Here is a 21,456-nt window from a genome sequence, read left to right as displayed (position 1 = left end):
ATGTTCCTGATGTCGGGGGGGAGGGAGTTCCAGAGGCGAGGGGCGGAGCGGCTAAAGGCTCTAAACCCCATGGTGGACAGACGGGCTGGGGGGACGGTCAGGTTGATGGAGGAGGCAGACCTGAGGGACCGGGTGGGAATGTTGATGTGGAGGAGGTCGGACAGGTATGGAGGGGCGAGGTTATGGATGGCCTTGAAAGTATGGAGAAGGATTTTGTAGTCGATGCGGTGTTTGATGGGGAGCCAGTGGAGTTGGTGTAGAATGGGGGTGATGTGACTGATAACAGGGGTTCTGGTGACAATACGGGCAGCAGCGTTCTGGACCAGTTGGATCTTGTGGAGCAGTTTGTGGGGGAGACCAAAGAGAAGGGAGTTACAGTCATCTAGGCGGGAAGTGACGAGGGAGTGGACCAGGATTTCTAACTGGATAGTCAGGGTTCGAGTTATGTGGGAGCCAATAGAGATGGTCTGAGGCTCTCTGAGCTCCCATGAAGGCAGTAAAATCAAAAATCTGTGGGGGTCGCTAATAATACATTACCACAACTATTATTTGATCAAAATGTCAATGTAATGAATATTATTTAATTTATATTATAAATATTGTAAAATAAACACGTTTTCCAAAAGAACTACGCGCACCATTAATCTCCTGTGAATGACAGTATGCCTTTGACTGCCTGCACTTCACCACCAAGACACCATGGGGCGCAGTAGAATATTGTGCAACAGCAAAAGGTTGATTAATCAGCTGTGCGGTAAACCGTTGGAACACACAGTGCACAGCTGATTAATCAATTAAACCAATAGAGTGAGACACCAGTTGCCTTTCAGGAAGTAGTGAGATCGTGCACCTAGCCTATTATTGAGAAGCAAACATTCATTCATTAGCTATACAGGAGTATATACATACAGTAGCTACCATGCCGCCCAAAAAAAGGCCACTGCTGCCGACCAGGTCATCAAGCCTAGAAAATTTCGGGTTTTTATCAAAGAAACCTGCTATGACACCTAACGTTAGCCCTGCTGCTACTACTGCTGCTACTACTGAGGACTCTGCTACCAGGCCTGAACGCGCAACACCCACACACAGTTCAGATGAGGGGCAGAATGAAGAGGTAGGGGAGGCAACGCCACAGAACTGGGGAGAAGATCAGTGGAGATCCTGGAAAAAAAGAAACCCCAGGCTATTTGCAAATGAGGATGGCCTTGGATGCCTTGCCTGTAAAGAGGCAAAGACTCTTTTACTTTCAGAGAAAAAGTGGGGAGTGCATTTGGCGGATGCCTGGATCAATGGGACAGTAAGTAGCCCCGTTCAAAAGCAGTTGCGGAAAAATATTTATATACACCGCGACAGTCATGCTCATAAACGAGCTGTTGAAATAGCAGAGCTTAAACAAAAGGAAGTGCTTCCTAAGAAAGTAGCAGCACTCACTTCCATTATGTACAAGGAGACAGCAAGTTCGTTCAGGGCAGCCTATACTGTGGCTAAAGAAAGGATGCCATATACAAAACTGAATCCAATCATGAAGCTTAATTAGATGAATGGCGCGATAGTCGGCCCTACTCACCGATCAGATCATTCATGTGCACAGATTGTAGAGCACATTGCACAGGAGATGAAAAAGAAATTCATTTCTAATGTCAAATCACTTATTTATTTGTTTATTTATTAGTTATTGTGTTATTAAAGTGTTTAAGTGTTTTATGGTAAAGCATTATGAGTGGTGTGTGTGTGCAGGGTGCTCGTGAGTTGTATATTTTGGGGAGGGGGAGGCTTGTGTATGGGGGCGGGGGGTCCTCACACAAAGGAGTAGCCTAGGGCCACTGACCACCTTAATCCGCTACTGCCTATAGCTAATTAAAACTTGTAAGTCCCATCGCTGTGTGGGCATGATTCGCGCGTGCATGAGAACATTTCGCACTGTTATTTTGGAGACCCCCACAGAGCTCAGCTTATAACTCGAACCCTGTGGATAGTACTTTGTTTCCAATCATAGTCAGCTAGATTACTTACTTAGCTAGCTTACTTTTACTTATCAAATGTACATTTTGTGATAGAACCCTCTGAGCAATAGACGTCTTTTCAACCTCGCGTCTACGCTTGGCCATCATATAAACCAGCTATATTACGGCTATATTTTCTACTTATCTTAAATGCATGAAAACCGTTATTAAACCCCTCTAAACTGTCAGAATACGTCCCAGACGTCATGTAGTATGAGATGCATGTAGTCTAGCATAGTTATCCTAGCAGAAGTGGTGGTTTAAATTGCGTCTATACATCGCTGTCCTTTAACCCAGATAAATGCGGTCTGTGTCTAAACCTGTTTTAGTCTAGCAGCACGTTGAGTTTAAATTAATACCCTAAACGCCTGTAGATTGTCAAAATATGTACCAGACCGTCATTTAGTCTGAGATTCCATGTAGTCTAGCATAGTTATTCATGCAGAAGAGGTGGTTTAAATTGCGTCTATACATCGCTGTCCTTTAACCCAGCTAAATGCGGTCTGTGTCTAAACATATTTTCTACTTATCTTAAATGCATTAAAATTCAGTAGGCTATAACAGGTCAAAACAACTAGACCAATACAAAACTAAAGAACAACCAAAAAAACATATTTTCCCCCAAAATAAAATGTGACAACAATCAATTTCATTAATGGGAGACCCTAAAGATAAGAAAAATCATTGTTGTCATTTGTTCTACCTCGGATAGGGGTATCTCTAAATCTGAGGGCCCTTCCTGCAGACTTGACTATAATGTGGAGAGTTCCGTTCAAGTTGAAGAGGAGTTTGAACTACACAACTGCACATAAACTAACTTTTTACCTAAAGTGACTGGAATACCCCCCAGTAGTAAATCATATCCTCAAATAATATCTTAAGAAAGCCTTCTTATCTTTGTTGGTTTATTATGTTTAGTTGAGTGTCTGTTTCAAATATTTTGTCCAACAATAGCCTACTGACTTTACTGAATAAGGCTGTGCCTGTCATGACACATATTGGTCATGAAGCGTTGCCAATGTAATGAATACAATATTGTTAATTTCAATGTTTGTAATTGGTCACTTTCAATTTATAAGAGTGTCATATAAATATATATATACCGGTAGATACATTGAAATCGTAAAATTAAATTAAATAAATGTCCCTCCTGTCATATGACATCGAGTAAACATGACAAGTGCTTTGCAGCTTCACGGTTCACCCAATGAACAACCTGCATCATCTAATCAAATCAAATGCCGCTTGGAGCCATGCGTTATGCAACACGATTGGCTGTTTCATATGGAAGTCCCACCCATTTCAGATGTTCTGTCTATTTCATTGGTTGTTCGGCGAGACGTTTAAATTAAAAAATCGACCGGTCGAGTTGAGCAGAGAGACAAGGGCAGACAGTTTGAAGAAGTGAAGTGCGCGAGGAGTTGGTTACCTGGTTACCGAAAGAGAAATAATTATATAGACTCGACAGTTGAATTTCAGGTAGGTGGTGAAAATGTGATTATCCAGCGCTGACTATCTACCTACGTGGTAGACTAACTGTTTATAGCAAGCGCTCGTTTGTTAGATACGTTTTTGTGCAACTGTGTTTATGTTCTCCGCACACGCTAGACAAGGCAGAACGGGCCCCAGGCAGAACGGGCGGTGCTGGCTACAGAAAGAATAACCCAACCTAAATGTTGTCTCCCTAACTGTTAATAAATACTATTATGTTGTATGTAATGTTCCTATTTCATTGTTAATATTTAATATTTAATATTCTTATTTCCTTATTTATATTTCGTATTTACTATTTCCCTAAATAAATACATGTTCCTATTCATATTTCCTTGTCATAATTTACTTATTACTCATGAAAATTGTATTTGTCTACTTATACTAAGTGTTTAAACGTCTAGGCTATAACAAAGCTAAATTGATGTGAAATTGGAAATTGAAACGTCTGTTTAAACTGCATTTCAACAGCTATATATAGTCTGCCGTTGAAATGCCTATAGAAACAGTCGTTTCAATTTCACCTCCATTAGGCTTTGTTTTAGCCTAGACGTTTAAACACCGGTGTTTCAATGTCTAGGTTATAATTAAGCTAAATTTAGGCTAAATTGGAAATTGAAACAACGTCTATGTTTAGACGTTGAAATGCCGTTGAAACATAGAAAGGGAAACAACGTCTATGTTTCAACGGCATTTCAACGTCTAAACATAGACGTTTTTTAAATTTCCAATTTGGCCTATATTTAGCCTCGATTTGGCCTAGACGTCTACGGGCCATTTAGACGTTGTTTAGACGTCTAATCAACGTAAAATTGCTCACTGGGAAACGCAGTGCACACACACCGTCTACTCTCAGCTGTCCTGCATCGCGCATAGCCCGCAGCGCAGAGCGCATATGTCTATTGAGTCAACTCGTATTATGCTTATCACCAAGTTCTCCCATACTGTGCTTATGGACTAGTATAGTATGTTTATATCAACGGTAATCAAGTGCTTTAGTTGGCGAGCGCACTTGGTGCTGCTATTGTTTGTGAAGTTACAAGAAAAAATTAAAATAAATGATATATATATATATAAACCCCTCAAAAAAAGTTCGGAAACACTTTTTTGGTTGATTATTCCTCCCCTTTAATAATACCAATTGGTATTGTATTTGATATCGTTGGAAAGCCTGATTGGTCACATTTACAATGAGGTACTTTGTAAAGGTGTAAGGATCATACATTCATGGAATGAGTAGCACAGCTAAACGTGTGGGTAGCGGCCCAACATTTTTTGCCAAAATCCCCTGCAATATTCTTCTGTTGGTATTCACTCTCGTTTTGAGCTTCAAGTGCTGGCAGATGTATGTCAGTCACAGGTGTGTGACTGGTACTTGAATGGCACCTAATTGACAGGAATGATATTCTGGGGCCAGTGGCGATCCCATATCTCCAGAATCTGGGACCTAACTCCATCCTCCATGATGACAACGCTCGCCCCCACAGAGCCAGGATCATCACAGAGCACCTCCAGTATTTGGGAGTGGAGAGGGTGGAATGGCCTTCCGTGAGTCCAGACCTCAACCCAATTGAACACATGTGGGATCAGCTTGCTGTACGTGCCAGAGTGACCAACGCAACCATGTTGGCTGACTTGCGGCAAATCCTAGTTGAGGAATGGGATGCCGTCCCACAGCAGTGTGTGACCAGGCTGGTGACCAGCATGAGGAGTAGTGCCAAGCTGTTGTGACTGCGTATGGATCTTCCACACACTACTGAGGTCCCTGACAATGTAAAATTAATAAAGTGTAAAAATGGCCAATATGTGTTGTTTTTTCCTTATTACTGTGGGAGAGTGCAATCATCCAATCCACCAAGCAACTCAAAACGAGAGTGAATACCAACAGAAGAATATAGGGGATTTTGGCAAATATTTTTGGGCCGCTACCCACACGTTTAGCTGTGTTGCTCATTCCACGAATGCATGATCCTTACAAGTTGTACCTCGTTGTAAAGGTGACTAATCAGGCTTTCCAACGATATAAAATACAATACCAATTGGTATTATTAAAGGGGAGGAATAATCAACAAAACTTTTTTTTAGGGGTTTATATACTGTATATATATATATATATATATATATATATATATATATATACTGTATATATACCTAGGTTTAGAAGATGGTGATAGAAGGTTTTTCCTTCTATCAATGGCCCCGGGACTGAGCTGGATTACTCTTCCTGCTACGACTGGTGGATTGATGATTCACTTGCTTAGTATTCAAATGTATTGATTGTAAGTCGCTTTGGAATAAGGCGTCTTCTAAATGCCCAAAATGTATATGGCAGTCCACGCGCCCATCCGGCACCAGTTCTGCCTCCAGTTGAATGCATGCAATGATTCAAGTAGATCGCGCAACCAGGGAATTGCCGACATGTGTGAAAGGGGGCAACACAGGAATCTACCGGCATTTGGCTCATGTGTGATCGGCGAAAATGCCCGGTCAGCTTGGGATTCCATGGAAATTACAGGGGGCTATGTGTGAAAGGGGCTATAGACACTCTTCCCTTCTGTGGTGGTAACTGAGACAAGACTGCATCGCTTTCACCACGTCACGCGCGGTATCAACCAATGAAAATGCGTAGGGGCATGGACAACATGCAAGATACGCCCCTATATTTGCTTACAGATCTGATAATCGGGGAAAGAATGTACCGTATTTTCCGGACTATGAGTCGCACTTTATTTCATAGTTTGGCAGGTCCTGCGACCTTTAGTCAGGTGCGACCTATATATCAAAATATATATAATTTCATACTGACTGACATGAACCAAGGAGTAAACATTACCGTCTACAGCCGCGAGAGGGCGCTCTGGGCTTGTGATATATATATATGCTGCTCCTGTACTACTGAATAAATTACCTAAAACATTAACGGGAGCTTGGTGAACTTGCTTACCGGTAACTTGCTTGTTGGACTCGCTGTCTTGTTATGTTAATTTAGTCTATTCAGCCTCCCAGGTATGTTCTTTATGCTATTGTGTAGCTGAATAACTGTTAATGTGTTACGTTATATACCGGACACCTATTAAGCCTGTTGTTCTGTGTTCTATTGTGTAGTTGAATAACTTGCCTTTCCAGATTAAATGTATTTTCTTGGTCTTGGATTTTGTGAAAAATGTTTCTAAATAAATTCTATTTATAGTCCAGTGCGATTTATATATGTTTTTTTCCTCTTCATGACGCATTTTTGACTGATGTGACTTATACTCCGGAGAGACTTATAAGTCTGGAAAATACGGTAGGCTATGTGGAAAAGAATATATACTGAAATGTGTGAATGAGGGAATAAAAGAAAGAATAAATGTATAAATACCTAAATCAATTACATGGGAATGAATCAGTGTTAATTTCGTTAACGAAAATGTTGACGAAAAATATGCGTTAACGAAAATGTTGACGAAAATATGCGTTAACGAACTTTTTTCCCATGACGAAGACCTGACGTTGACGTGATGAAATTGATCTTTGAAAATAAAAACTGTGACTAAACTATTTTGACTTTCGTTGACGAGACTAAGACGAGACTAAAATGTTTGTGGTGGACTAACGGACATTCACATTTTTTATGAATTATCTTTTCGAGTGCAGTGCATTCTTGGTTGTAGCCTGGTCTATCCATCCTCTGCGCGCTCATTCATTCATGCCCAGACGCGCGCGTGCGCACTCATTCATGCAAGAAGTGCGCCAAAAGCAAACGGCTACATGACGGCTGAAGTTCAAGCGCAAGCAGTCGGTATTGGTATTTGGTACTGGAAGAAAGAAAATAATAGATATATGGACACACTTTAATTATAACGCTCAGAAAATAAAACACAATGCACCGTAACAGCTGAAGAGAAACGATGTGGCTTCAAAATAGCTGGGAAGAACAGGACAAACCTAACCCTAACCTTAATGAGGACAATACAGCAGCATTGCATCGATGGGAGAGAGAGGCTAGCTAGATATCCAGCTATGGTAAGAATATTACATAAACAGTTAAATCAAATGTTGCTGTAAGACTTATTATATATATTGTAGTGCCGAGAGACGGGAGTCGTAGGCGGTGTATCAAATGACAAAGCTAAACGTTTATTGAAGGACATGAACGATTGTCAACAACACACTCAAGCAGTAAGTAGAACTGAATAAACAACTCGGGTACTGGACTATTATGCTGCTGTAGACAACGCAGGAAGAAGGGAAGGAAAGGAGTTAAATGTCGCTATAAGATGGAGTATTAAATGTGACTAAAACTAGACAAAAATGTTATGAATTCCGTTGACGAAAACTAGACTAAAATGTTATGAGTTTTCGTTGACGAAAACTAGACTAAAACTAAGAAGGATAAAATGGACTATGTGTGACTAAAACTAACATGCATTTTCATTTAAAGACAAGACTAAGACTAAATCTAAAATAGCTGCCAAAATTCACACTGGAATGAATAGAGGAATAAATACATCAGGAAATAAATATATACAGAAATGAATGTGTAAAAGAATAAATAAATATATAATTACTGTGTGTATTTATTTATTAATTAATTTCAAATTGTATTTATTTATTTCCTTATTACTGTGTGTATTAATTATTTAATTAATTAATTTATCTATATATCTATTGTTAATTTTGACAGACTTGTTCCTCCATACCTGCCATCCCCTCAGTTGGTGCGACAGCTACAGGTTCTAATCGTGACCAGACTAGTCTAGTCTGACTGTGGTCTTCAAGACACTCTAATCCTTCTGGGGAGGCGGAGTCAGTCCATCTCCAGTCATGTTAGAGCTGAGCTGAGCTGAGCTGTACTGGGCCGGTTAGGTGTGTTTTTGTTGTTTTTCATTATGTTTTATGATGCGTATGTTTAACGTTATGTTTGATGATGTCTCTTGATGTTCTAAGCTCCTTGTGCAAAGCAAATTCCCCATAGGGGCAATACAAGTTTCATTCACTCACTCACCCTCCTCCTCTCCCCTAACCTAGCCAAGTTATGATAGTCAAAATTATATAATGTCCTGCTAATTTGTACAGTATTGTGCTCAGAAAATATTAAAGTTGTCTTGGTGTGAATTAACATTAACACACTGATTAATTGTTTAGAAGCATGTATTTCCCATGTTAGATTTGATGCAATCTGGACTTGGTAATAATTGTTTCTGAACAACCTGCATATGCTATTTTCTTTTTTACTCAAAAAAAGATGTCAAAAAGATGTCAAAATGCGGGACTGTCATGCACAAATCAGCCTTAATTTTGGGGGGGATTGGGCCTTAATCATCTTCTTGGAGGGACTTGGCTACATTTTCAAAGAGTGTTGCTGCCACCTAGTGGCATCTAAAGGTATGACGGAACACATAACATCTTAGAGCCTACTACTTTTCTAAGTTGTGTAACCTAACCTCTAATGAACGCATTACATAAATACACACCTGCCAAAGAGTGTAGCGAGCTATGGCGATATAGCTTTTTGTCAGTAGTTACATCTGGAACGATGTGCTTTTGTATCCTCGTTGCTTTCTCCTTGTGTTGTAAAGAGTTTGTTTCTGGTCATCTTAATCATCTTCTTGGAGGGACTTGGCGGAGACAACTGACGTTGACGAAGGCAAACGAATATAGGTTAGCAAGCCAGCGTCGTGAGCAAGCCAGAAAGATGTTACATTCGCACAAGATGCGGTCCTTCATACAGTAAAGTCATTGTATTTATGTTGTTTACTAGCGGAACCAAGTGAGTTACGTCGTGATTCTGTCAGGGCATTTCTCCCTGACGTACCAGTACGTTAATCTATCCTTTCCCCGTGTAGTTTTTCCATGTTTTCATAGTTGTCTCAAGCGAAGCGCGCTATTATTAAGACCATAATGGATAAATAGGTATTCTAATAGTCAAACCAATGTTCAGTACGGCCTTTTTAATTGAAGAAACAAATGAAGTAACTTGTAACATGAAAGTTGAACTGAAGCATCAGCGTATGGCTGTTATCACCAGCAAAGTATTGTGGGTAATTGTGCTTAAACTGCCTGAATATTAATATTTTATATCCGTAACTATGATAATAAGTATGGATTTAATAACAATTAATTTGTATGATTATACAGCTCTTCAATACACAGAATATCTTTGAACCAATATTATATTTGATGTGTTGTTATTCTCATCGCTGCATCACCTCGGAAAATGCATCCATTGACGTATTCGGTCATTTTCAATTCATGAAAATTGAGTTGATATGCTTCATAGACTACAGAGCCATATATATACATATATGACAATATAGATGTTTTAGCCAAAAGCGGACTTAATCGGTATGACATGTGATGAGACAACTGGGTGTTGAGTTGACGGTGGCAGCGAGAGAAACCGTCACTGGGAAACGTTGTCCCCGGATAGGCAACCCCCGCGCTTGGTAGAACTCGTTAAGACTATACTTTCAGGGATCATTTCTATAGTTCTTGACTTGTGAAATGTGTTTCTAAAGTGTTTGGTCTCGCTACCCACGAGGATGAGACCTGATATTCCCTTCTGAGCGTGAAGCGGGTACTGAGTAATGATTCACTTCATACGCTCTTTGCCATTGATGACCGTTCTTTGCTTCCTTGTGGAGCATTGAGGGTGGGAATATGATCAGAGTGGTGTACTTAAACTGTTAAAAAAAATAAAGCATAATCTAGAGCACCGTAGACGACTGCAATACGGACATTCATCTTGCATACACCATGGTGTTTTTTTGGGGGCCTAGTTGTGCAGTGCAATATAGTTCTTATTTCGATTCAACAATACCTCCTATGGGATACAATTGTTGCCCTTAAATGGGCTTTACATTTACATTTTGGCATTTAGCAGATGCCTTATTCCAAAGCGATTTACAATCAAAACATTTGAATACTAAGGAAAAACCTTCTATCACCTTCTTCTAAAACTTTTTTTTTTTTACACTGGAGAAACAGAAACAGTACAAGGGGGGCAATAGACGTTCTTAGGGATACAGTAGGGGGGAAAGCGGGTGTCTTTAGGAGACGTAGTGGTGAGGGGCAGAAGATGTCTCAGCCTGCCATCTGGTGGTGGTGTAAGGTATTCAAAACCCTCCTGTGTAAGGTATTCAAAACCCTTCAACACCCTCCTGGTGTAAGGTATTCAAACCCTCCTCCCCTCAGTTATAGCCCCTGACCAAACCTGTAGCGTCCCCGGTAGGTCCATCAACGACAACCTGCTCCTGGTGAGAGACCTCATCCTGCACTCCCAGGAGCGGAGGTCCCCTTTAGGCCTTCTCAGCCTGGATCAGGAGAAGGCCTTTGACAGGGTTAGCCATGGTTTCCTGCGGAGGGTGCTGAGAGGCATGAACTTCCCCCAGCACCTGCTCAACTGGACCGAACTCTGCTACAACAACATCACGAGCAGAGTTCGGATCAACAACCAGTTGACAGACCCCTTCCCCATCAAAGCTGGAGTACGGCAGGGATGCCCCTTGGCCCCTCTACTGTACGTCATCTACCTGGAGCCGTTCCTACGGAAGATCAGGAGCTCCCCCAACATCATGGGCTACCCTCTACCAGGGGCCCGGGGGGAGAGGCTCAAGGTGGTGGCGTACATGGACGACATTACCATCGTCGGCACAGATAGTCGCTCCATTTCCACAGCAACGAAAGTGGTGGAGGACTACTGTGCAGCCACTGGCGCCCTGATCAATAGGGGTAAGTGTGAGCTGTTTCTGTCGCAGCACTGGCAGGAGAACCTGGCAACCTCCTTCCCTGTAAAGACGGAAAACATTAAGCTGCTGGGGATCACCTACCAGAAAGATGGAGGAGCCTCCGTCAGCTGGAAGGAGACCATCCGCCAGGTCCAAAAGAAGATCTGTGAGTGGAGTGCACGGCCTCTCACAATGACAGGCAAGATCCTGGTCCTGAAGGCGATTGTTCTTCCCATTCTCCTTTACCTGGGCAGGGTGTTTCCCCCAGACAGAGCAGTATCCAAAACCATCGAAAGGATCATGTTTACCTTTGTCTGGGGGAGCCAGATGGAAAAACTAAAACGCACCACCCTGTACAAAACAGTGGAGAATGGGGGGAAAGGGGTCCCAGACATCCTAAACATCATTAGGGCACAGGGACTCTCCAACCTCATCAACAACATCAACAACAATGATAGGAAAGCCAGGTTCTTTGAAATATACTATGCCACACCCATCCTCCGGACACTCAGGGTGACCGCATCAATAAATCACACTGTGCCCTACAGCTGGGACCCCCCTCCAGTCTACAAGATATGGAGGGACTTTGCCTTCAAGACAGGATTGTCCGCGGCTGGGCTGGCCTCATGGAAATACAAAGACATTATGACCTTCATAAGGTCGAAGGAAACCATTACTCACCCCAAGGCCAGCACAGCCGTGGACTCCAAACAGGTATGGAAAAACATTAATCATAAATGTACTAACAATAAACAAAAAGACATTGCCTGGATGGCTGCTCATGGTTGTCTCCCCACTAGGGAATTCTTGCATAGGCGGCACATCGCAACGACTGAGAAATGCCCCCACGGATGCACGGACACAGAACACATTAACCACCTGTTCTGTGAGTGCCCCGTGGCCAGGCGGGTCTGGGCCCTGTTTGTTCCCTCTGTCTCCCTAAACAGCCTGCTGACCCTGCCCCGCTTGACGGGCGAGAACATCCTGTATGGTCCTCCCGGGGGGTGCACAACCCCCCAACTACAACAAGAGTGGAGGATCATCAGCGCCGTCAAGCAGGTACTCTGGGAGACGAGGAACATCAGGGTCTATCAGAAACAGAGCGTCCACCTGACAACCCTGAGGAGGAGAATCACCCTCTGCCTCAGGGACCATGCTATTGTTGACTTTAAAAATAACCCGGATCAAGCAAGAGCGGTGTGGGGGGTGGAGAGATGGAAGGACGTCATCCTCTAAACCCCCCCCCATGCCGCGCCGCATCGACCAACCCCCCCCCACCCCGGGCCTACCTCACTACACCACCAGTTCCTGCACTATCACCTTCACCACCGTTCCAGCACAAGCCCTGGTCAGCAGTATCACCATCACAAGGACCAGGAGAGGAGCAGCGCACAACACCAACAGGGAAGTTTACTGCACCTTCCACCACCTACACATGTACACAGCACTGACCCACTTCCTACCCTCACCAGAATATCACCACACACAACCCACAGCCGAACCAGCCGTCTCTGCCAGCACCACCAGCACCAGGATGACCAACACCACTGGGTCACAGGGAAGTACTGATCACCCGCCTGACACCAAAATGCACACTACACAAACCATGCACACCTCCCTTCTCTCACTCCTGTATCTTTTCAGGCACATGTCATATCCAGCTCTGACACCTACCCAGGCTTCCAGACCCAGGAGCAGAGACCGGCGGGAACCACCACGTCACCCCAGCACCAACCCCAGGTTCCAACTCAGCGACCCCAAACCCCCTGTTCCGGGCCATCCCCCCCCAACTCCAGGCCCCCAGCTACAGGCCCAGTCCCCTACCCGCCAACCCCCAACCCCCAGCCCGGAACAAGCTGAGAAGAGCCAGGGAGCTTTTTCCCTGGATAAGCTGTGTACAGGTTTTTCGCCTCTGCTTGCCTGCCATGCGCCGAGCTCTCTGGGCCTCTCCTCAGGGGCCTCCGGTCGGCCTGCGTGCTCGATCTGCTCCGCCGCTGGGGCGCCTGGTCCGGCTAGCCTCGTGAAGGGCTACAGGAGTCTGAGCCTGGTGGGCTGGGCCGGATGCGCCGGTGGTGGGGCGGGTCGGGTGAGTCGGGTGTGTGGGGTCCCTCGGGGGAGGGAGGTGGGGGAGCCACGGCTTTGCACTGGTGGGCAAACTGGATAGTAGTCGCTCTACAACTAGAGGGCTGCAGGGGAATTTTTTTCCCGGATGCACAGCGAACAGGTTTTTTACCCCTGCCTCCTACCGACACTGGAACCTGGACACTGAACACTGAACACTGAACATTACACTACACTGGACAATACACTGAACACTGAGCACTTTAGTTAGTTTAATGTTGGTTGTTGTTGAATGTAATGTCTTAAATGTCTGATTGTTTGATTAATTGATTGTATACACGGTGTTGCGTTTTTATAAAAACCAATAAAAAACACCTCATACGCTCTTTGCCATTGATGACCGTTCTTTGCTTCCTTGTGGAGCATTGAGGGTGGGAATATGATCAGAGTGGTGTACTATGAAATGTGCAAAATTAATTCACAACTCACAGTAGAAGTGAGACTACTAATGGGTTAACCTCCAAGCATGACGTGTATTATGTGATACCATTATATTATAATACATGAAATATACAGATATTTTATTATTACCGGTATATTGTTGTTTGTTCTGTGTTATGCATCTTTAACATGATGTACCTAGCAGCCCCCTATAATCTCTCCATGCACCGTAACATTTATGATCATTGAAATTGTATCTATGAGTCTTGGATTTTACAGTGGTCTGACTCTGTTGTAATCAGTCCATAACACCTGATTTGAACATTCATGCAATACGATGTACTCACAATAAAATAAATGCAAAAAAGAGAGGATGGTAACTGCAAAGGTAATTCATCAAGAGTATTACAGTGATACACAATAACACTACTTCCATTAGTGGACAGTTGACATTAATTAAGTTAGATGATCAAAGTAACGCATGCGTGGTTTTGCTTCCTCGCGGCTCGACACTGCCCCCTAGCGTCCAGACCAGTGACAACCTATATTATATCGGAACGAGAAACCGTCAGTGAGAACCATTGCCCCAACATACGGTACCCTCGCTCGCCCTGTTACTAATTAAGACTATACTTTCAGGGATCATTTCTATAGTTCTTGACTTGTGAAATGTGTTTCTAAAGTGTTTGGTCTCGCTACCCACGAGGATGAGACCTGATATTCCCTTCTGAGCGTGAAGCGGGTACTGAGTAATGATTCACTTCATACGCTCTATGCCATTGATGACCGTTCTTTGCTTCCTTGTGGAGCATTGAGGGAGGGAATATGATCAGAGTGGTGTACTTAAACTGTTAAAAAATAAAGCTTGATTAGAAACTATTTTTGTTTTAAACTCACTGTTCACTGTATTACATGATGGATTACAGTTTGTTGTCCATTGTTTGCACACAAGGAATGGAGCTATTTACACGAGTCTGGAAACTAGAAGCTCATGTATCGACAACACTCCAGACTGCTGCTTATTTAGCCCAATTGGAGTCCTTTAAAAAAATGTATTTTAAAGCCGTTACTCACCAATGCTCTTTGTATGCTTGGGTAGAATGGTCCGCCTTGTAGAATTAACACTGGCATATTTTTTATTTTTTTATAAGGCTGTTCTTGGTCTGCTTTCATCTTACCTACCTCAGAATCTAGGGACCTTCAAAAAAGTATAGGAAGATATTGTATTCGGGCATGAAGGGGTTAATATCTGAAAATGCTCAAGGGATATGACCGGGCACCCTCCTGTATTTTGGTCCCCCCAAGCAACAAGAAACGGCGTAGAGAAAAAAACTTTACCCGACAAAACAAGGTTCAACCACATGGCACCCGGACGACTAGAGGTTGTCTCAGTTCAATCTGACCAGAAGATGGCAGCAGAGGACAATAACCCACTGGCTGATAGACCTGCAGGGCCCAGTTGGTCAAAACATTTAATCTGGATCAGAATGATCCCGATTCTTTTTTGCTACCCAGGATCAGATCGAGCTGGCTGATTCCCCCTTCAAGACTCAAAATCCAGCCAGATAAGATCTGAACTATAGTCAATCTTGTGGGAAACACCAGGGAGTGAACACAACACAACACAACACAGGGGGTGAACACAACACAACACAACACAACACAGGGAGTGAACACAACACAACACAACACAGGGAGTGAACACAACACAACACAGGGAGTGAACACAACACAACACAACACAACACAGGGAGTGAACACAACACAACACAGCACAACACAGGGAGTGAACACAACACAACACAGGGAGTGAACACAACACAACACAACACAGGGAGTGAACACAACACAGGGAGTGAACACAACACAACACAGGGAGTGAACACAACACAACACAACACAGGGAGTGAACACAACACAACACAACACAGGGAGTGAACACAACACAACACAGGGAGTGAACACAACACAACACAACACAGGGAGTGAACACAACACAACACAGGGAGTGAACACAACACAACACAGGGAGTGAACACAACACAGGGAGTGAACACAACACAACACAACACAACACAGGGAGTGAACACAACACAGGGAGTGAACACAACACAACACAGGGAGTGAACACAACACAACACAACACAGGGAGTGAAGACAACACAGCACAGGGAGTGAACACAACACAGCACAACACAACACAGGGAGTGAACACAACACAACACAACACAGGGAGTGAACAGAACACAGGGAGTGCTGCACTGACCTGGAGGAGCCCCTGGCCAGGGGAGATGCCCGAGATGTCACTCCCTCTCTGCAGGCCGAGCTCCAGAGATCCAGGACCAGGGTCAAAGGGTTGGAGGACATCAACCTGCTAAAGGAGAGTCTCCAATTAGAGAGCTCTGCAAAGGAGGTGAGCCTCTCTGTGAACAATGTTTGCTAATCAGAGAGCACAAAGGTGTGGTGTCCTCAACACCTGCTCTCAAAGTCTCTAAAACTCCAAACCAAGTTTCTGGAGCTGCGTTACGGCACGCAGATGGCCTGTCGGTTCTATAAACTGCCCACAGAGCCATGTAATATAATAATCATATGCCATTTAGCTGATGCTTTTATCCAAAGCGACTTACAATGCAGTGAGTGCATACATGTTTCAGTATATATGGTCCCAGCGGGAATCAAACCTACAATCTAAGCATTGATAGCGCCATGCTCTACCAGCTGAGCCACAGAGGACATTGATCCCTCGTCCCTGGGCAAGTTCCATTACACACTGACATCTGCCTGTGAAAGGGGTGGATGCAACAGTTAGGTTTAGGTCTTACTGAGGAAGATGAGAAGAAAGGGAAAAAAAGAGAGGGAAACTATGATCTTAGGAAATGACATGGCTGGCCAATAATTCAATTCAATAATTCTAATAATTCAATAGAAAAGACGACTGGGACTGGACAGATATATTAGATTCAGTCACAGCTAAATGGTGAAATCACCACTGTCATAAATCATCAGTGTTATTTGTTCTCAATTCATTCATCTTTTGAAATAAAGCAATTCAAAGCTCGCCTGCTTCAGTGCTGTTTTTTTGTCCCTATCGATTCATCCTCAAAACGCATTGGAGGAGAATATGGAAGGGGAGGAACCTCTTCTTCTCCGACTCCTTTTCTGTAGCACGCGGAGGACGCGAGGAGTCGTGGTCCTAACCGTTGAGAAAAGGAGAATGAATTCATTTACTTACTTTAGATTCCCTATAGGGAACATAGGCCTTCGATGAAACCCCTCCATCCTCTCTGGTCTTGTGCTCGCCGATCCAGTTGTTGCCATGACAGCCCTTTACCGCCTTCATTTAGGAGCAAGTCATCTCATCCCACGCACCCCCTGAGACCCTTCCCTCTGGGACATGCTCTGTAGGTGTAAGTAGCCTTGAGAACCGATGGTTCTGGAGCCTAATGGCCCATAGGAGCAGGAGAATCTCCTGTTTCAGTAGCGTGAGGCGGCTTGATGTACAAGTACACCCCCTGGACATGACACTGGTATGTCGCAGGGTCTTACCCCCAATTCAACCTCTTAATGTTGAGTGCCAAGCAGGGAGGTCTCGCGTACCATTTTTATAGTCTTTGGTATGACTCGGCCAGGGATCAAACTCACAACCTCCCAATCTCAGGGCAGACGACACTCTAACCGCAAGGCCACTGAGATGGTAGGTGTACTTAACCAGATCTTATCCACCTAATTTTTCTGGTTTTCTGCTCGAAATGACATGCCCACAGTGAATATAGAATATCTCCACAATCACAAGGGCCTTCATAATGATATTGTTATCAAATGAAAGCTAACACCTGTGGGGTGGCTGTAGAAGTGTCAGAATCCAAATCTATGTTACTGTGTCAGAGCAAATAGAGCTAGAACATTATAAAACATCTCAAATTCAGTCTCCGCCTAAAAAAACAACAGCTTTTACAGTGAATATCACCTTGGAAACCTGATAACGAAGCCCAAATCATCTAGGAATCAGTACTCCAGGGTCTTATTAGTACTTGTGCCAAAGTCGATGCTAGTAATGTGAGCAAATGCAACTTTGTACCTGTTTTAGTACAGGTATGTTTAGGCGGACACCTATATGTTTAGGCCATTTGGAGATATTTTGGCACCATCTTTGACCTTTGACCTTTCTCATGTATCAGATTTCTTTTTTCGGGATTTTTTTGGGTTGGCCGACCAATGGTATGGAAATTCGGCGTTGAAACCGGACATGACACATTCTCCAGTTGGAGAAAACTGGATGTGACTTAGGCCGTGTTTACCGTCTCGGGAAAAAAATGGTGGCATCGTATAGCATGCAAAGTTGTGAAAAAAATGTGATATCGATGAAGAGAATTGATCGAGGTAAACTCTTTATATCACTTCGGATCCCCATGGGGGTCCGTTGGCTCCTATGAGGTTTTAACTGTTATTCCGAGATGTTTTTTGTTGAGGGGTAGTCAAATTCCTCTTCAGCCAGACTTCAACTTATACTCTTGTACATAGTTTAGTTACCGACTCCACTGAGAGGTTGTTTAAAGTTGTAGTTTAAAGTACTTGTCCACCAGTACTAGTTATGATGCGAAACTTCTAGGTAAGAACAACATATACAGCAGTCAAGAGTCAATAGCCCAGTTGGTTGGGGACTCAAACCTGGCAATAACAAGGCTAGGTGTTCAATTCCTGTGAGGTGAGATGTGGCTCCCAAAGTACAGTTATGTAACTATGTTTGTGTCTATCCATTTTATGCAAAAACTGATAGAACGTTCTAGATGTGAAGCCACATCATCTGATACATTGTTTCCAATTCTTCTGTATTACACTTTGGTTTTATTTTCGTACCTTTTATTAAAATCCAAGTGCAATGACTGAAATAAAATGATACTTCAATGATTCAGTGGGTTGGAGCACAGACATAGTCTCCAGAAAGATCCTTGCCTTGTCACTTTGTATTATCAGATGGCAACTACCCTCTCAGAATGCTACTGCATACTGGTGAATAGACTTTCACTCTTGTTAAAAGACAACAAAAAAAGACAACACAATTCTTTAATAACATAGTATTTCAAGGACCCTTGATTTAATGTTTCCTTTATTGAGTATGGATCAATATGCAGTGGCAGGTGACTAGTAGAAATTATTTTTGAATTTTCAGGTTAACGGTACTCAAATATAGGCTTCAATCTTCAACAAATGTCACCATTTCTGAATTCACACACATCTTGACTTTTGCCGTCTCTGAAAACTATGTACAAAATGTATCTGATATTTACAGAGTACTGCATCAAGGTATATTTTACAGTACGCACGCACACATGCACACACACACACTGCATTCACCCACTACAAATCATGATCAAACACACAAATATACAATCCTGACATGTTAACTACGTATAACTAGAAGGCTGTCTGACAGAGACAGGTATTAAACACAGAACCAACCGTGTGGAACGGTAATCATTTCTTAGCTCATCAATGTGAAAGGAACTGTGAACTATGAATTTCATGAAATCATTGTGGTAAAAAAAGAAAGACAGTGCAGTATTAAGGCTCACATACAAAAAGTTGACACAATCGATCAATTGACAACAAAGCTGGAAAACAGATTTGTGCACTTACATCATTGGTAAAGAATGATCTGGATCTAGGCCTACTTTTCTGGGTTGCTGGGTTTACACAGGCAATGGTACGTCTGAAAGTATTTATCAGGCAGAGAATATAGCCAGCTATCTCTCATTTCGCTTGAGAAAAAGGAGAATGTTTCCAAAAATAGAATAAACTAAAAGCACCTTACATTGTCTCACATCATCATCTCAATGAATACGTTTGAGCAACAGGACACCATGCAAACAAGGCACCACAACCTATCCTTACGGTATGTACTAAATGTATCAGGTCTCAGAAGCAAGTCTGGATAATAAACATAACAGAAATATGTGTTTAATGAGAAATGAAGGTCGTTACATAAACTTGCGTTTGACGATACAAAAACGTTGCTCGCAAAGTCTCCTAGGGGAAGAAGGATAGAAAGGTGGTGATACCATCATTTCTACTTGATCGCACATTGAGGATTAGGGCTGTGTCAACCACTTGTATACACACAGCTGAATTGCAGGGCAGTGCCGCATAAACATACTAAAACTGCCACGCTTGTGCCACTGGCAACAGACAGACTAATTTGTTGGCATCGTCGTTGGATCGGGATATCTCAGGGCTCTGGTCCGACATCAACACTAGCATACCACTTAACAACGCATGGCTGGTACCGCTGCCTCTACGCTCGCACTCTACCCTAGTATCGATGACGGAACAGAACCCCTACGTTAGAACTTTCGGGGGTTTCCGGGGGTTTCCTCTGGTCTCAAGATCAGCACTGGAGCTTGCGGATGCTGCGGGAGATCCTCTTGAACTCCCGCTGACCTCTCTGCCAGCGTTTGAGCGAGGTGATGACCAGGTGACCGTCCTCCATCTTTTGGCCCATCACCAGGTAGGCGGCGTTGATGTCGTTCATCTCGTCGCACACGCACGCCAGGCCGTCCTTCAGCCAGAGGACTGTCTTGCGCAGGTCGCGCTCCGTCACGCCATTCAGCTTGTAGATGGTCTTGCTCTTGGTCTCCGGGACGATCTTGGTGTCGCCGTTGATGTAGGAGATCTCCTTGACTTTGATTTTAAGGGCTAGGGGGGATGGGGGGGTGGAGAGAGAGATAGAGAGAGAGAGATAGAAAGAGAGAGGGAGGGAGGGAGGGAGGGAGAGTGTGAGTGAGTGAGGGAGGGAGGGAGAGAGCAAGGGGAAGGTTTCGGTTACAATTGTGGAACTTGAATTGCGCGCGTCAATATGTCCCAAAGATTGTCCCCTGGGATATTCAGAATGCACTTACCAAAGTCGTTCTTGCACAGGTTGTCAACTATTTCATTGTCGTTCTCTTCGTTATCCTTGCAGGCTTCACACACCCTGGGCACTACACGACACATGAAGAACACATACTGTTAGAGAGCACATCATATTACATAACAAGGCTGCAGGTTACATCTATATTCTAATACAAATAATACAGATATCACATCAAGCGCAATAGCATGTAATACAGGTATTAAGAGCAAGTGTAACTCACCAGACCTGTGTCAAATCTATTTCGACCCAGGTCTGAGTAGGTATAGTCTGCTACTGTGTGTTGAGGTCATCCTTCCACACATTCTAGTGTTGAGGATGATCTCAGACATAACGTCCTGCCGTTTACACACCAGCCGAGTAAAGAGAGAGATCCACTAGACTCAAAACCTAAACTAAACTAAATCCTTTCTGGCAAACCCAGGGATCAGGCTAGCTCTACGCTGTTATAGTGTCCTGCACAACAGTGCTATAAACTCAGACTACACGTAAATAAGGGCAGCAATTTACACAAAATAGCCCAATAACATTTGTATTTTGTGGCTCATTGTAAATGATATGTTTATGTATGTGGTGGCCTTGTGTTCATGAATTCTGCACAAGTCAAGATGCAATCATGTTCACAGCTGATATCAATAATTATCCTAGTATAATGTAGCTACTACATGAATGTGAATGATGAATTAATCAGATGAACACGTCTACACTGAATATCAAACTGTTTTGTAATGTGCCATAATACAGCTGAGAGCTGTAACTCAGATTATGTTACAGGTAAACACGTTACATGTGTGATTTATAAAATAAAATAAAAAATGCATGGCTGTAATGACATCACCGTTAC

At 43.3% G+C, this 21,456-nt stretch overlaps 1 protein-coding gene across 1 annotated transcript in view; it reads right to left on the bottom strand.

The window, feature by feature from the left end:
- Nucleotides 1-20,090: 20,090 nt before the first annotated feature.
- The window catches only part of sfrp2 (secreted frizzled-related protein 2), a gene marked incomplete at both ends in the record, with an annotated part of 1,832 nt that continues 466 nt past the window's right edge, over nt 20,091-21,456 (bottom strand). The window contains 2 exons of the mRNA XM_080533669.1: nt 20,091-20,398; nt 20,602-20,682. Coding sequence (XP_080389795.1) covers nt 20,091-20,398; nt 20,602-20,682 — 389 coding nt within the window. The remainder of the gene's footprint in view (nt 20,399-20,601; nt 20,683-21,456) is intronic.

The sequence above is a fragment of the Nansenia antarctica genome (assembly GCF_963989245.1).
Source record: "Nansenia antarctica genome assembly, chromosome: 6".
NCBI lineage: Eukaryota > Metazoa > Chordata > Actinopteri > Argentiniformes > Microstomatidae > Nansenia > Nansenia antarctica.
This window is presented reverse-complemented; position numbering and strand designations above follow the sequence as displayed.